This window comes from Phalacrocorax aristotelis, chromosome 2 (assembly GCF_949628215.1).
Source record: "Phalacrocorax aristotelis chromosome 2, bGulAri2.1, whole genome shotgun sequence".
Taxonomy (NCBI): Eukaryota; Metazoa; Chordata; class Aves; order Suliformes; family Phalacrocoracidae; genus Phalacrocorax; species Phalacrocorax aristotelis.
The window spans coordinates 140,696,916-140,715,093 of NC_134277.1; the positions used below are offsets into that span (position 1 = coordinate 140,696,916).

The 18,178-nt window shown below is 37.6% G+C and overlaps 1 protein-coding gene across 1 annotated transcript in view; it reads left to right on the top strand.

The window, feature by feature from the left end:
• The window catches only part of SLC26A7 (solute carrier family 26 member 7), a 67,203-nt gene that overhangs the window by 37,891 nt on the left and 11,134 nt on the right, over positions 1-18,178 (top strand). Inside the window, 6 exon segments of the mRNA XM_075085806.1 lie at positions 1,379-1,526; positions 3,595-3,708; positions 6,613-6,690; positions 8,137-8,232; positions 15,336-15,442; positions 17,576-17,642. Of these exon segments, the coding sequence (XP_074941907.1) occupies positions 1,379-1,526; positions 3,595-3,708; positions 6,613-6,690; positions 8,137-8,232; positions 15,336-15,442; positions 17,576-17,642 (610 nt within the window).

The window sequence follows — 18,178 nt, forward strand, 5'->3', positions numbered from 1 at the left end:
GTTGAGATAAAAGCGGTTTAAGAGGGCAGAAAAGGAAGAGAAAATAATAACGAGAAAACAATATACGAAGCAAGTGATGCACAATGCAATTGCTCACCACCCACTGACCAATGCCCACCCCATCCCCAAGCAGCAAATGCTGCCCCCCGGACAACTTCCCCCCAGTTTTCTTGTTCGGCATGATGTCATATGGTGTGGAATATCCCTTTGACCGGTTTGGTTCAGCTCTCCTGGTTGTGCCCCCTCCCAGCTTCTTGTGCACCTCCAGCCTCCTCACTGGCAGAGCGGTATGAGAAGCTGAAAAGTCCTTCACTTAATGCAAGCGCTGACCAACAACAACTAAAACATCAGTGTGTTATCAACATTATTCTCATATTAAATCCAAAACACAGAACTGTACCAGTTACTGGGAAGAAAATTAACTCTATCCCAGTCAAAACCAGGACACAAGATTTCCCTAAACTTCACAAAGTACGAGTCTGAGACAGCATGAGTGCATGTGTAGCAACATGGACTGATAGAAATATAAGTCAATGAGAAAAAAAATTGATTTTAAGTATTTAGGCATGCTATTACATGTAATGTATCTGAGAATAAACAGGGCTAAGTGTCCCCTTTTGATATGTATTATGAACAGCTAAACTGCATTGGTGCATCTTTAATCAGGAGTTTATTTTCTAACCTCACAAGAGAACACTCTGTAGTGTTGAAAAACACAAGCAGAAGTCTCGATCATTCCTGTGTATTTTCCGGCACTTACCTGAAACATCTAACTAACTGCCTTGTCAGTGGAGAATGTTAGAAACCTTCAGAGTGCGATTTGGCTCTCTGGCAGTGTGATTTGTGCTCTGGAGGGACAGAAGTCTTTTCACGGAGTACAGAGACAATATGGGGTGATTCAGTTCTTAACTGAGGCATTTCATTGCAGTATCCATTAGATGGAATAAATGCCCATACAGTCCATAAGCTACAGGAATACTAACCTGTTTAAAAGGTTTAAACTTCACAGGAAAGCCAACTATAAAAAAAGAAAAAATATGCAGTAGAGTTTCTTTTATTGCACATTACAAAATTAGGGAATGGTTGCTGAATTTATCTGTCAGTGGGGGAGCTAATTTAGAAGGATCCCTTCCTAATTTCTCAGTTGAAGTATACAAATTGAATACTCCATCTGAAACGGGTTCAACTTCCTGTATGAATTCTCTCCCGCAGTTCCTCACAGATTTTAGTAATCTAAAATATTGAAAAACATCACCTTACAAATATTAAAAGAATCAGCTGTGCATGCAAAGATTGTTTCTGTTATATTTTCATTAATTGCAGGCATATCGAGGTTATGTTCCAGGCTTTGCAGAAAGGACTGTCTTTATTTTTTTAGGTTACCATCACCAAAAACACCACCCATGAACATCCTGCCCGAAGTAGTCACTGAAGCTTTTGGAGTAGCACTGGTTGGTTACGTAGCATCACTAGCTCTTGCCAAAGCCTCTGCTAAAAAGTTTAAATACACTGTGGATGACAACCAGGTAAAGCTCTTTCTCCTTATTGTCCATAGGCCTTGAAATTACTTCATCATTCTGGAAATGTATTATAGATGAACAGCCAGTAGGGAAGGGTGAGTTCCATATGGCATCGTGAGGCCTTCCAGTGATTACAGTAAACTCCAAATCTAGTCCAAATCAGCTCTGCAGAACGCCCTAGTTGGTTGACCTCTTCTGGGGAAATGCATCCTCCAGGATAATCTCATAATACTTCATTTGGTGCAGCCAGCAGCCAGTTTGGGTGTTAATGCATTTTTCCAGTGTTCTAAGACAGGACAGCATCTCCTCTGGCAGCTGAGCTTTTAAAGACCAGCTGAGATGTTAAATCAGCCACTGATCAAAGAAACAAAGCAGTTCTAAAGATGAATTAGGTACTTAACAGCCCTACGACATATCTGTTACTATAAAATAGTAGAAGTCTCATCTGAAATAAAGGTTTATTTGTATAAAAGAAGCAGAGTGGGTTTAGACAGTGCTGCCAAATTTGCAGTCATAGAAGCTTTCTGTGCAGAGTTCCACTTTACAGTGGGCAAGCTTAAGTAAGAGTGAGATGCTTACTTTCTCAACTACCCCACTGCTGGTCATGGCAGGCTGGTAACTCCAAGCCAACTGGAGATCCATGGAGGCAATTATTCAAGCACTGTGGTGAGAAGCACTCCATTTTAGATAACTGGCAATAGTGCTGTGTGATGAAAATGCTGCCTCCACCTTTCTCTTAAGTCGTTTGGGACAAATGATGTAAGGCTGAATGAAGAACAGTTGGTTTTGCAGCTGGAGGTCTATCTCAACACCCTATCTAAACAGGTTAGTCTTGCTACATCAGTGCATGTCTTTTACCACTCTTTGTGTTATTGGAAAATATGGTGGGAATGTTCTTGTCTACTCAGGTCTCAGAATTTTTTTCAGAATTCATACACTGTGCCATGAATTCATGTTGATGCTTCAGAGCCCTGTTTTCTAGGGGGCAGAGGGAAAATGCTCTGAGCTTAGTACAAGTCAGGCTCATGGTCATATGCTGTCTCTAGAGCACTAAATGGAGCACAGCAACCTGTATGTCTTTCTGCACCTTTGGAATACTCGTAACTTACACAGCTTAATTACTGAGGTGTTGGAAACTGTGTGTATGTCTGCATCGAATAATGGAGCAAAAGAGCAAAACCTCCATGAGAGCAGAGGCTACAGTGGCAATGCAGTGGCATAGCTCATAGCTGTATCTTATTCAGGGGCCAGGCATAGGGCTCTGCATGGTGGCGTGTGGGTGCACAAGGCTCTCTGGGGAGCTTTAAAGTGGTGCTGTCCTGTGCTGTGAAGACAAACTTATGATCAGGTGTTGCCCTGGCTGGATACAATACCATAGAAGTATTTTCTTACACATTGCCCTCAGGAGATGAATGAGCTCTTCATAGTCTGGGGAAGACTGATGCTGAGTCGCCAAACTGGGATGCTTTCTTAGAAAACCCTGTTTAGCTCAGCCTGCAGATACAAGGTGGCTCTCCCACTTTTTCTTCCATAAATCTTTGTTCAGATGTGTCTGCTTTTTGACTGTGAATAAACACCAAATATATTTGTAATGAAAGACAGCATGCAGATAGTATTGCTACCATACTTCACTTTCACTACAGCATGCTCCAAAATAAAAAAAATCAGTGGCTGTCTTTTTCCAGTAGAGTCATAAGCCAGAAACAACCTGGACACTGTCCAGATCCCACTACTTGAGAATCTGGCCTGTTAAAAAGCAGATGTGGATCAAGATATAAATATTTTGGCTGAATTTAATCTTCAAAACTTAGCAGTACCATTTATTCTGTGAACAAAATGTGCCTCCTGCTTCTGATGAATCTGGTTCAGCAGCTCTATCATTCAAATAAGTTCTGAGTTGTGAGAAGATATATTATATTGGGAGATCTTTTATCATGTACATATGTGATTTTTTTTTCACTCAAAACTATGGCCATCCTTTGTCATTGCTAATATAGGGGACTCCTTTGTTGGCAAGAAGCACTGAATGACAGAACAATAGGAAAAAACCATATTCTATTTAACAACTTTGCAGGAATTTCTGGCTCATGGCCTCAGCAACGTGATTCCTTCATTTTTCTTTTGCATACCAAGTGCTGCAGCGATGGGACGGACAACACTTTTATACAGTACAGGTGCCAAAACACAGGTAATGGGTTAGAGTGACGTACACAGGAGAATTAAGGCTATGATACTGCTCACTGGAACATGTACTGATTTATCCACTCTGTTTCCCTATTCTTCCTTTTCCTCTGCCCTGGGAAATGACTCTGCCCTGTAATTTTCAACAATCTGAATGGCATTGCATCTGATCAGCAGCTGTCTTACAAGAAAAGCTAATGGTTCCACTTGTTTATTTTTACCTGTTTAATTCAGTATCAACTCTAAAGTCTGTGGCAGTAAGGAGGGTAGGAGTTGTGTTTTCAGACTGCAGGAAACTACACACAATCCCTTTCAGTTTTATGTGAATTTGTTAGCGCTGTAACAAAAGTGCCCTCTAATGGTGTTTAATGGACTTAATGGTACAGGCTAAGCTGAAGTTTTGGAAAAAAACCCAGATCTGATTAAGTGCTTCTATCTGATTTTCAAAATAAAGTGAAAGTAATCTTAAAAGCTGCAGCTAAAGAATCCAAACAATGTCCCAACTTCTGCCTTGTGACATGGTGTGCTTGTCTGTCCCTCAGTATACATTTAGCCTACAGAGATGACACTCAGATTTTTGTGGCCTTTTTGGCCTATTTCCTACTGCTGAAAACCAACCCCGGAAGTTCTTATTGCAGTATCTCAGAAAAGAGGGAACTGCAATTGATGAAAGCGTTAATTGTAACCCTGTAAGGCTGTCACCTGTCCAAACCATGCCCGTGAACAAAAGAGGTATAAATGTTATGTCCTTTGGAGTTTGTTGCTATTGCAGTTATAAAAATAACTGTTAATTTTGCCTGTGTAAAGGACATTAATTACAAGGAAAAGGGTAATGAGGTACAACTGACAATACTAAGTACAGTCTGTAGGTGCTGTTTCTTCTTGACCGTGTCCTGCGATTATTTCTCATGTGGATACCAATACACTAAGAAATTATACAGGGCTTTATTCAAAACTCTACATGTTAATTACTTGCTAATTAGCCTACGCAATACTCTGAACTTGAGTAAATATAATGAATAATTTATCAAAAAATACCCTTAAAGAGCATTTATATGCAAATAGTTTAGTTACCACTTTACTATTAACTATTGCATATTTTTGAGTCGGATTCATTGTCATACCATGTGCCCTCGTCCTCACAGACATTCTCTTCTGTTACCCGTTCACGTATTGTCTGTCCAGTTTGCAGTTGTACCACATCATAGCTTTTCCAAGGAAGCTTTAAGGTAACCTGAAACCTATACTTGAAGACCTATAACCTGAAGGCATATAGGTGTTCTGACCACTTTGGCTCTTTTACATGTAGGCAAAGGCCCCGATAGAAGGTTATTCAATATATGAACTGGGAAAAGAAACCACCAGAGTTTGATTTCAAGGTAGAATGTACATGGTAAAAATAAGTATCTGTTTTGTTTTATCCATTAGTTTCACAGTAGAGCAGACCCTACATCCAAAAGTTAGAATGTGGCCATGCATTAGCACTATGAGAGTACTTTAATAAACATAAAATCCTCTCTCCTGCCTTCCTTTTGTAAAGCAGCACATCCAACTAATCCTTTACTTTGGGGGCTGTCTAGGCAGAATGAGGATATGAGAACAACATCACTAATAAATGTTGGTCAGATCATAGGCAAAAAGAAGAGTGAGGGGTTGCATATGCTGTGAAAGAAATGCAAAGAGCCTTTCTGTGGCTCAGCGCAGCCCTTTTTTCTCCAAAGACTGTACCTGGGATTCAGTGATGTCATTTATTCTTCAGTGATATCTTTTGCTGGGAGAAAATAGAAGTGAGGGACTGTATCATGGGCTACAAGTGTCCTTCAAATAGAAACAACGCTTTTTTTTTTTTTTTTTTGCTTTTTGGGAAGGCAGAAAGAGGGAAAAGTTGCTTGTGACTTTGCCAGCAGATTTTGTGTCCCTTTTTCTGTAAACACTCTGTCTACACTTCTTGATGGCATTTTTAAGTACACCATGGCTTTAATTTTCTAGTGTTTTAACAACTTGTCTGGTTTTGTTTTTAACAACTTGTCTCTTAAAATGAAACCTAATTATTTTGGTAAAGAAACATATTATCAATATAAAAATAAAGTGAGCATCTGTCTACTTATCGTCAAAAACCTTCTGTGAATCTGGACGCTATCTCGCTATCTTAATGAGACCAGAAGTACTCTACTTCGTGAACACTCAGAGTGGAGTAGGAGACTTCAATTTTACTGTAGTTTTTTATGAGATTAATGCCATATAATACTGTGAAGAAACATGTTCTTAGACCATACATTTGTCTGGATTCCTGTCACTTGCTTTAATTTTAATTTTTAATATGTAAAAAGAAATTGTTCCTACATTCTAAAGTCCACTGATATTAACATGAAATCATTGGTGGTTTCTGACTTAACACAAATTTCCTTGTGGTGTTGATCCCAGAAAAAGAAGTTAGAACTCCTCTCTTGTGCAAAAGTGACAACACAGTTCTCCGTACATAGTTTTTGCTCAGTGCTGTGACAGATAGGTTATTTAGTGCAACATAGGGTGCATGGATATAAATATATTACAGAATGATGGTAGGTGCTGCAAAACTTCTGGGATGAGATACTGCACACACAAGCCCCATTTAATAACTGAGGGTGTAAGTGATACTGTGGTCTATGTCTGCGTGCTGTCAGCAGGGTCAAGAACAGATGCTGAGATCTCTTACTATGTTTTCACTGTAGCTGGTTGAAGGTAATCGCCAGAGATTAAAACTGAAATTATATGCTTCTGCAATCCATAGATGTTAATAGCTACCATCTTTAACATCTCATTCTTGACTTTGTCTACAATATTTTATAATTAGTCCTTTTCACATGTTTTAATTTCTTTTTTTTTTTGTTTTTGTTAGACAATGATCCGCTTTTCTTGTTTATTGTTTTAGGTGGCTTGCCTTATCTCTTGTGTATTAATTCTTGTAGTGATCTATGCAATTGGACCTATGCTGTACTGGCTGCCTATGGTACGGTACTTATCTTCTTTTTTAAAGTTTACGTCAAATATTTTCTAATGACTTAATGTCTTTCAGGGAAAGATAGTACTACCTTTAAACCAGCTCTAATTTCAATGGGAGAAAGAATAATAAGGGCAAAGCAAGTCTCAAAATCATAAAATACAGAGGTGACAACATAGTACCTACAGATTTTACACATACAGGCTATCACATAAGTATATAAGAAAGTATTTCTCTTCTACTTAATTTTGGCACATAGTTTATGAAAAATATACATCCAGATTGCTGTGGATTTGTAAACTGACGAAGTGTGTGGAATTAATGAAGATCCACAATTTTTCTGCAGTTATGCGTATGATGTATGACTTTGCTTTTCAAATAAATATGACACAAATAATTGTGGTGATCTAAGCCTAACTGCAGCAAGATTGTGAGGTATTCTTATATCTCTGTCATGGAATACATCTTCTACACTAAGACTCTAAAGCAACATGGTGTGCTTTCACATAAGCTATATCTAGCTTTTGGTATTAAAAATTATTAGCTAATTTTAACTAAAGGCATGTCAAAGACACAAAATACAGCTCCAAAATTGTCTATAATTCTGCCATGTTTGTACATGAAATTTTAACTCAACTATGTTTTAAATTTACTTTGTGTTATTGTTTACATAGTGTCACATGAAGGTTCTCACTTTTCAAACACAGATCCTTTTATAGCTTATTTTAACCATGCAAAGTAAGGACACTTTAAGGTGGGGTGCACAATACGCCCTTTTTCTTATTATACTGCTTTCCTCCCTTCATTTTTATATGGATTATATGTACATTTTGACTGGTATCCTGTAGGCCTTTTTCTCCATATTTTAAGGAATACTTTCATATATTGCTTTCTTGATATTTTATTTCTTTTTTACTATGCTTTTTTAGCCCTCCCCACCTATGTACTGCAAGTCCATTGCTTTGTACTCCATCCTTTTTGGCTCCAGATGATTTCTTCATCCATTTCCTCCTCCGTTCCCATTTGGAGCACAATAAATTATTTTGTTTGCCTCAAAATTAATGGATTTTTTTTGCTCTAGAGGCCTTCTCTAGGTGGTGAAGAAGGGGAATTAAAATTCTTCACTGTGTAGAATTTGAGTGCTGATTTTCTTCTGAGTCCCCCAGACTATGGAAGAACGTAGCTGGGCTGGTGACACATGGAGAGTCTCAGGAAGTCCTGAAGTTTCTGTCATAGTTCTCACAATTAGGTGGCCTAGAGATTGCCTTCAGGGAAAAAAATTGGGTTTGATACTGTTATGTCTGTGTTACAAGGACACCTGTGCTTATTCCATTTTTTAAAAACTAACTTCAGGTTTTTACAATTTAATTATAATATTGACTGCTAAATTGAAGAAAAGGCATCTGTTTTCACTACCAATTCTGCAAACGTTTTTTTGTTTTTATTTCTTTGCAGTGTGTGCTAGCAAGCATTATTGTTGTGGGCTTGAAGGGGATGTTAATGCAGTTCCGTGACCTAAAAAAATATTGGAATGTGGATAAAATAGACTGGGTAAGTGAAACTTAATCTAAGGAGGTTTTTCTGAGACCCTTTAAGAAATACCTGCTATATAAACCTTAATAGTTCTGTGGCCATAGAAGAGATAAGTGCAAGCCATTATTATTAGGGGTTTTGTGTATTATTGGCTTATTTTCTATCTCAGAATAATAGCACCTGTAATGTCAATTGTATTTAAAAAAATGAATTTTACAGATGATGAAGAATCAAACCTGATTTAATGCTAAAGATGTGTATATAGACAGATCATGTTAATCTGAGCAGATGTGTGTCTAATTTTGTATGCCCTCTCTAGCTGGTTAGCATGTTTTTGCTACTGCAGTATTATTGAAGAGATTCTGGTATCTTTGTCCTCTGGGGGTATGGAATGACTGACTGTACAGGACAAACAGAACTGGAAACACTAGAGATGCAGAAAGATACATGTCCTAGGGTGCTGTAGGTAAATTACCTTAACTCTTCCAGGTTTTGCAAACAGAATAACTATTGTTTGATCGTAATGAAAGATTTTGCAGTATGAGAGGAGGAATACATCAGAAAGAGCAGATAGATGAAATAGAAAAAATATAAACATATTAAATATGTTTATATAAACATATAAAATATAAACATAGTATGAAAATCAAGTTTAATGTAAAGCCTGAATAGCGTGACATACATTTGTGCAGAATTCCTAGCAAATATTAAAGATGGGTCCATGTTTAAGAAGACTCTTAGATTTCTCTTCTGTGGGATTTTTTGAATGTATTGGCTAATTTGTGGAACCAAAACCTCTAACCACTTACATATATACATACTGACATCCCATAAAGGTTTTGGAACTTCTGTTTATGCAGTTTCAGTTAACAAATATTCAGAAAGGTATTTTGGCCATATCCTCCTCTTCTGTGGTGGGAGATATAGGTTACTGGATGTAATATTGGACTTCACTGAACTCACCAGTGACTTAATATTCTACAGCAGTAGTGGTAAGTCTAGACTGAGTAAAACATTTTTATAGAGTACTGGATTTCAGTATGGCAAGCAGAGCTGAGTAAACAACAAGTCACAGGAAACTAGAGTGTTTTTTTTTTTTTATCATCCAGAAGAAAAGTTCTATCGTTTGTGATATCTTACATTCCTCGAGCAGCAAAATTCTGAAAATATTTTCTACCGCTTGGACTGTATTTGGTCTTCAGCTTAACCTAGATTTCCAGTGTCCAAGGGGTGGATGATGTCAATCAAGAATCATCGGGGGGCAGCAGACTTAAGGAAATTGGTAGTTATGGGAGAGAGATATAGCTTCTCTATCAGTGCACTGAGGTAACAAGTAGTTAAGTTTTCCAGCAGGATATTCTGGAAGCTCACTAGTCTTGATGCATCTTTATACACTAGCCTGATTGATTTTCGCTCTTGTGGTTTTGGCAGAAAAGGATGGGTGAGTAGTTAGTTATTACATCTCTGACATCTGTCATTATTTCTGAGAAAGGTTATAGAGAGGGGGAGTTTGCTAAGTTTATCTTTTTGACTGGACATACTTGAACAATGATTTATCTTCAAGTAGTTCCACTATCAGTCCTCAGCCTGACAGGATAAATCATCTTGCTTTAAATTGCATCATCTAAAGTAAGGCTATAAACATTGATCTCACATTGCTGCCAGGTCTGAGGAGCCCCACCAAACCCAGTGATTTGAATAACTACACTGGTGTTGATTTTGGCCTGAAAAGATTCACCCCAGCAATTGACAGCACACTGGAAATGAATCGGCTCCATTACCGAGGTTATCCAAAGTGTTTTGAAGATAGAAACTCTGAAAAAAAAAAACATTTGGAAATAATTAGCAGCTATCCTCTTTGGAACTGATTCTTTGAAGGGTGTGTGTCATGTAACATAGAAGTCAGGTTTGTTATGGTCTGGCAAATCAGAGCGTGTGAAAGCAGAGTGTTATGGCTTTTGTTACCTTGTTCCTTTGCACTTCTTTAAGCTTCCCATTGAACACAGCAGGGTGAGTAATATTTATTTGCCAATTAGTTCTTTATAAAGCATAATCCTGCTAAATGTAAAAGGTACAGCTTGAAAGGTGCAGCTCAGGAGATGAGCTCAATGATCTTCATTGAGGGGGTCCCTCCCAAATTATGATATACTGTGAGTCTATGAAATCTCTCCTTTCAGCCATGGCTTGCTTTTTCTTGCAGGTTAAATGTTTAGGAGCAGCTGAGTTCAAAGGAGCAGCTAGGCTGACAGACCTAAGTAGCTAGTACTAAATATTTACAGAGGAGTATTATTACATGTATTTGTTTGAGTTTTCTTTCAACTTGTTTTGTACCAACCCTTGGAAATGTCCTGTTTTCACATCCTACCTCTAAAATCACATTCAGTTTCTTTCCAGCTAGATCCCCACTGCCCTTACTCCAAAGAGCCCTTTCCTGCCATTCACAGCACTCATATGAACTTCAACGGTCTCTTGCTTCAGTTAAGGTCTTCTGTCAGTCCCTATACTTTCTTGGATGACTTCAATAATTTCAGATCAATAATTGCTCTAGTCCACTGTATATGTCAAATACCTAACTGTATGCATAACTGTATTTGTCCTCCCTCTGCTGTCTTCATCTTCTGGCTGTTTCCAAGGTGTTGATTCCTGTGTTATCTGTTTTGTACATTAACGTGAGAGCAATTTGTCTTGAATTTTTGCCTGTTTTGGGGGAACTACCAGGACACTGATCTGGAATTCTTCTGTAAGTGTATCTCACTTTTCAGGTCCTCAGATCAAAAGTTGATTTCCATATCATTCCTGCAAGCCTAATTTCTTATGCAGGCCTACTTCTTGACTAACTTCCCTCTTTCATTCTCCAACTTGACAGTGCACTTTCCTAGTACCAACAAAAAGGTCAGTGAGGTTCTTGTTAACTCTTGTTTTTAAGGCTGAGCATCCCAGGTGAGCTGCAGCCGTTTAAACTAGGCATAGACTACTGCCTGGTAATGGACTGCTGAAAAAAAATGTTCTTCTTGGTGTTAACAGTTGGACTTGAAAGTGACAAAAGATGGGGAAAAAGTATTCCAGAAGGTGACCCTCTAAGTGAAAATTGACAGTAGAATAAGGATTATTTCACAAGTTGATTATATAAGAGGGATTTGGGATATTCAACAGATAAATTTTATGGCATTTAAAAAGAAAAAAATGTTAAAAAATGTAAAATTGACCTTGCCAGGAAATGGCCACAGCTGAGGCACAGCTAAGTTGTATGCCTGACTTGTACAGCAGAAAGAATGACAACTATTTATGGTAAAAATTACACATTCCCTACATGGTGCCATGATGGCAGAGGTAGTTATGGGTGTATGAATTCTGCATTCACATATATTAATATATAAGGATGTAAAGAATACTACTAATTCAGAAATTAAAATCGATCCAACTAGGAAGTTCTCACTTTTGACTAGTGTCCTCCAAGATCTTGCCAGTGTGAGTTTCTAAGACATGGAGCCACCACCCTGTCAATCTGTTTTGTCAAAATAGACTGGAACAGAGGGTCCAGTTTTGAAATTTTGGAGCTCACTGGTGCAATTGCATGCATTTTTAGAACTTTTTAACATATCCTCAGGAGAGAGATGAACATTTAGATTTGTTCAGGTATCCATTACATAGGGGCCCTGATTCATGAGGGATTATGGAGAGCTTTGCTATAGAAACAATTTTCCCAAGAGTATGAATCCATCTCTTCTATGATAATAATTATACATGAATGCTTCTAGCTTATGACATCCTAGGGAGATTTTCTGTCCTTCCTTCATTAGTGAATATGCTATTCTGAGTTATATTTGTTTTGCTGTAGTTAGTCTCAGTGGGGTGGGAAAGAATTTACAGATGTTTAATCCACTGAAAGTGTGATTGCTATATAAATTATTTTTAAAAAATAATATCAGTCCATCTGTCTTCAGGGCAGTCTGTGCAAACAAATACCTTCTCAACCATTGTGTATGGAATGCTTGTGAAAAAATTATATTAAAGAACTACCATACCACTTTCCTATTAAGCAGGTCCTGTTTTATGGCTGTAGTAGTCTTCACTTCAGCACTTAAATCATAAGTTTTGATGAAGGGTGCCCTGAGGACATATGCACGCTTTAGTCATTTGTCTACAGAAGGATGAGGGAGCATGAGCAGGCTATGCAGCTTCCCCAGAGCCAGAGCCTCCTCCTGGACTCCAGCATCTTCTCTGCCAAGGCACCCCTTGAATTAACAGGATTTAAATAGGATTCTTCTTCTTCTGGCTACATGCTGGTGACTGCAGCAAGGGCCTCTGTATCTGAGCAAGTCATGACAGCCTTGCATTATAGACAGTACAGAACTGGTCAATCGAGTCATGTTAGGGCATGATTCATCTCTTCCTGAAGTAGGCAGCAGCATAATCGGGTAGGAGTCAGGTGAACTGTATACTAAATTCCCCTCACTCTGATAACCAGGTCTCTATTGATTATGGTGGGAACCTAGACAGCTCACCCAGCTGTAGACATTTGTGTAGTAGATAGTTAATGCCAAACGAAATGAACCACCCAGGCAGTAGCCGATCATCTCCTCAGTTTGCAACAAAAAGGGACATTTATAAGGTGGATTCAAAGTAGTACAGAAACATTTAGTATCACAGTATCTTAGTATTGTGTTGTTTAGCCATTGACCTAGAGGGTATTCTCCCACTTCACCTATTTATATGCTTTTTTTCCTACCAAGTTCCCATTTCACACTCCCCTAAACGGTGGATGAGCAGACCTCATGAAATGAAAACGTCTACATAGAAACACACTGTCCACAGAGTTCTGGAGGCAGCTGCTATTTTACAGTCATAGTACCTCTCAATACTTCCTATACTTTCTGATATATGCAGAATTCAAGATACATTCATATCACCCACTTGTTTCTTTTCTCCTTCTTTAGAATTTTTAAAAATTAATACAGTACAAGCATATTTTGAAGTTGGATTTTGTTTTGACTTTGAGGATAATGTGCCTATAATACATTATTGCTAATATTTGAAGAATTATTAGATTCTATCTGTTCTGGAATATACAATAACCACCTTGAAGTAAGTTGCCATAAAAACCTGATATTTTTACAACTTCGTTGTTGAACCTTGTGACAACCCATGAATTAAAAAAATGCCTATAAGATCAACATAACTTCTTTATACAAGTGTGATGCTACCCTACCTAAAAAAGTACTGACTCCAGGCCAATACGAAGCACTGAAAGGGTGGTTGATGATGAGAATATGATTGTTTTGGCTTGTCCTTTACAGCAATGGCAGCCTCTGGTTATGGTTAAGATGTGGGTTACTAGGTTGCTTAGTACTCAGCAGTACTTAAACATTTTTGGCTTTGATTTTTCCTATGTAGACTTTGTACTGGGTTTTCATGCTTTCTCTTTTCTTGTGAGACAGAAGGTCTTATAGCAGCGATTTAGTTAGGCTTAGGTCTCCAGCTGAAGCAGATAGCTTGACCTCAGGTATTGTTAAGGGCTCAGCCTTATCAGGATGGGCTATATCTTGATCCTGCCTGAATTTCAGGTTTGTAGTACTTCTGTTAGTCCTTTCATGTCCAGCAAGCTCCTTCATAAATATATATTGGATTTTTAAATCTTAGAAGTACTTTCATCCTAATTAATCAGAACTCAAAATCAGAACTTTGTTGCTTGTAAAGGTACTTTTTGCAAATATATACATGACAAATTTGTATAAGATGTCATAAAATATAATGGAGGTCGAGCACTGTTTCAAAGAATGAACTACCTTTTTGCTCAGCAGCTGTGCCATTGAAAAGACTCCAAAACCTTTTGCAGTAGTTTAAAATTTTGAAGATGAGGGAGGAAAAGGTTTCTCAGTAGAGTCATGTAACACTCCATCCTCTGTGAAGCACGGATTAGTACGTTATGACTTACATTTTTTAGTTCATAAAATAACAGTTCTGAAATCTGCTCGAGCAAAATTCCAGTGGTTAGGCTGAAAGTATTCTGTTGTCTCTGGCTTTCCTGAGCTATGTGAAAGCATCAGAAGGGACAATTTTAACACTGATTGTGCCATTGTAATGTGATCTTTCCCTCTGCAAACATGAACAAGAAGCATTGTAACTGTTGAAATGGGCACCTGTGGAGATCAGTATATCCAGAGGAGTGAGAAAACTCTCTGTTCTTCTTTAAGACTTTTTATATAAAGATTAGGTGACATTTCTTTGCTTAAGGCTCCCTCAAGGAAAAAAATATCTGCTGACATTAGGTTGGTATAAGAAATCATGTAATTTGTACTTTTTTCCTTTGAATTGTAAAATCTGGATAACTCTCTGCCATACACATCATTGTGGTATGGGAATACGAGCGTTTCTATTGAGAAAACAATTAAGAAAAAAAATTGAAATGTTAAAATCTTTTTGGTTTTTAATATTTTAAATTCCTTTCCAAAGTGACTTTTGTTTCAGGTATGCTTCTTTGTATTTTTTTTTAAATTGTATTTAAAATGAATCCAGAGCTTTATTAATCAAATATTGAAAGATGGGGAGGTGATCTGAAGTCTCACCAATTCCACGTGAAGAAATTAATTCCCCAATAATTTTTATTTGTTATAGAGTTAGTTTAGTCAGCTGTACTCTCATAAATGCCACTTTTAATTAGCCTCCTTGCATATTAGTATTCCCACTTACACAATTAGTGGGAGAAGAGCTCTCTGTACCTGACCATTAGCGTACCTCACTGTGTAAAAGCAAAAGAGGATTTTAAATATGTACAGTGAAGAAGGTGACAAAAACTTGTAATGTGAAAAATGAAATATAGGTTTTGCAAAACAACTGAGTTCATTCTGAACTATGCTGTTAGTGCAGCTACATATGCTATTTGAAGTAACTCTGAAAGGAACCTCTATGAGTGCTGGGATGAATAGTGCCATGTCATATGTGTTCTCCCATGGGGAGACATTATTTTAATTGCTAATTCTGTCTTCAATACTTGCCAGTTCAGAAGTCCAAATGTTCACCTCTGTGAAGCTATCTTCATTTTAAAATTATTTCTAATTCATAAAATGCACATTGTTACAAAAAATGAAATTAATAACCTTTTTCTGTTTCCCTCCCTAAAGAGCATATGGGTTAGTACCTACGTGTTTACAATATGCTTTGCTGCTAACGTGGGACTGTTGTATGGCATTGTCTGCACTATAGTAGTTGTGATTTTCCGCTTTCCCAGGTGAGAAATAAATTTATTGAAATGTTCTAGTTGCACATCGTTATGTCTTCTTTGTGGCACATTGCTTCACTGTCGGGACAGATATGCAGTTCACAAAATATAACAAGGAAACTTCATTTCTTTAGTTGCAGAAAATTACTAGATAAGATAATTCAAAAGCAAAAGTTACACCTGTGTATTTACTTGTGATTTACTGGCATTATTTTGTGATTTCTCTTAGTATTACACATCTCTATGACTCATTAGGTGAAGGTAGCATAGGATCAACAGAAATATAAAAATTATAATTTTTTCCATTAGATATTTATTTACTCCTTAAAGAGACAGTATTTCTTAATAACCTTAGTAGCCTTAGTAACTAAGTGCCCTTTATAAACCAGATACTATGTTGTATTCTGACATATAATGAAAAAGTACATTATAAATTCTATGTATGAATTAGAAAAGCCAGGACAAAGAAACTAGAGCTAATACAAATTTTTATATTCTTTTCCGTATCTTATAGTAGTTACTTTGGATCATGAGTAAAGGAAAATATCAGTCGAGGTTCAAATTAATCCATAGCTCACCAGCCCCGCAAGTGACTTAGTGCTTGCAGGCAGTTGTTTGCATGAACATCGAATCCCACTGAAATTAAGTACATCATTGACAGCTTGATTTAATGCTTGTTAGAGTTAATGGGGTTAACCATCTGGGCGTAGCACTGTTCTCATAGAATTGGTTGTAGAACCAGTGTGAAAATAGTTCAAAATTGCAAGGCAATTACAGATTATGGAAGATGGTTTCTGCTCGAATCAACCAGTAGCTGTTTGGTAACCTTCTGCTACTCAACAAACTAAAATTTTCATAAATTCTGCTAGAAAATGAAAAGGTAAGTTTTCATGTTGTTTAAACCCCGTGCCTGGATGTCTGAGGTTCTGCCACAGCAGAAAGGGAGAGACATCTGACGCAAAATAGCATGATCTTCTGTTGTCTGATCTACCAGAGACCTCAGTCTGAACCTGCAATAATTAAAGTAAATAAGACTCTTCCCAGTGCTTTCTGGGGTCTTCAGTCAGGGTGCACATGATTGTCCATGCAATCGAAAGGCACGGAACAAGATAACAGCCCTAAAAGCCGTACTGCACAGGCGAGGTTAGCAAGAGAACATGCGGTAAGCCATCCAGTCACGGGCAAAAGTGTCAGCAAAAGTGAAGCAAGAAAAATGCCATAGACAATTTATTGTGAAGTTTCTGTTCAGGTGCCAGAGTACTGGACACGATCACGTCATGATACATATGTACCAGAACGTATTAAAACCAGCAGCAGCTACAGCTTGATTTATGCAAACAGGAGAGAACAGCTGACTTTTGCAAGCCTCATTTATCCAACCCCAGCACCTCCAAATACTCCTTGCACATTGATGCATCTATTAAATGTTTGTATTCTGGAGTTATTTTCATTGCCTAGCTTTAGGCACAGAGCTCAGATGATAGCTAGTTTCATAGCCATCTTGTTCTGCAGTTAAATGTGTTCCTGCAAATGATGTATTGAAGCAGAATGAGCTTCGCCCACTGAGCTGCCTTTTCAAGGCAACTTTCTACTGGCTGTGAGAGAGCGTCGGGATACTGGCTTTTCCAGTTAAGCCCCCCACTTTGACAGCTAGGGTGGAATGTTCTGCTTCATCATACACAGATGTGTCGATTTTAATGACAAATAAACCATCCTTAGTTTTCACGTCCCATAGCTGTTTGATATCTTTTTTCTCCTTCCCTTACAATATGATTTTGCAGGTAAAAAATATTAATTAAACCTCTGTACATTTGAAGCTGTAGATTGTATATTACCTACCTTGACTTGAAAATAGCTCTCTGGCCAGCTGTGAAACAGTAATGAAACTTAAAATTAAGGTTGTATTTACAGAAATTTCCATTATTTGTATTTTCAAAGTGATCTATTATAATTTTAAAATGTGCTTTTTACCCTTTAACTAAGTAGCATGAAAAATAAGCTGTATATGCACAAAAATACATATGGATTGCATCACTGTGACTCTAAACTTCTATGCTGTAGTTTTGGGGTGTGTCTCTTCCTGTTTCTGTTCAAGACTACTAGTGATTTGCCTTACAGAATTTCTCTGTGTATTGATTACAGAGCAAAGACACTGAACTTGAAAAATGTGAAAGAAGTGGAATATAAATACAAAACAGAAGATAATTGTGTAAGTTAAATTATGTTTGTGTGTGTGTGTGTTCCACTAATTCTGATTTGTTTATTTTCTCTAGTTCATTACCAGATGGTAATCAGTGAGTCAAGGGAACATTTTTAGGAAATGACCACTTGAAATCTAAAGCTAGTATGATGAAGTAAATACAGAACTAGTCTGGGTATCAGAAATTGGAATATTTCCCTCACTCTGCTGCTGGTCTGCGAAGTGAAGTTAGGCTAGATTACTTAGATCTAGTCTATTTTAGATCTTAGATCTTAGTCTATTTTAGTTTATTTGTTACTTTTAGGATAGGAATTGCTCTTTGTAAAATTTTCCTAATTCCTAAGTCTGAGGAAATCTCTTGGCAGCAAGAGCAAAGTCCATCTGAGCAGACAATAGCTGTCCCTATATTCTTATCAAATTTCCTCATTTTATGAAAGTCCTTTTCATACACAGTCTCTTCTCTGACCTCATTTCTGCCACCAGCCCCTTGTGATCGGACTGTGTCAGAGGACACATGAACCATGTGTGGCTGGGGAAGGAGGGAC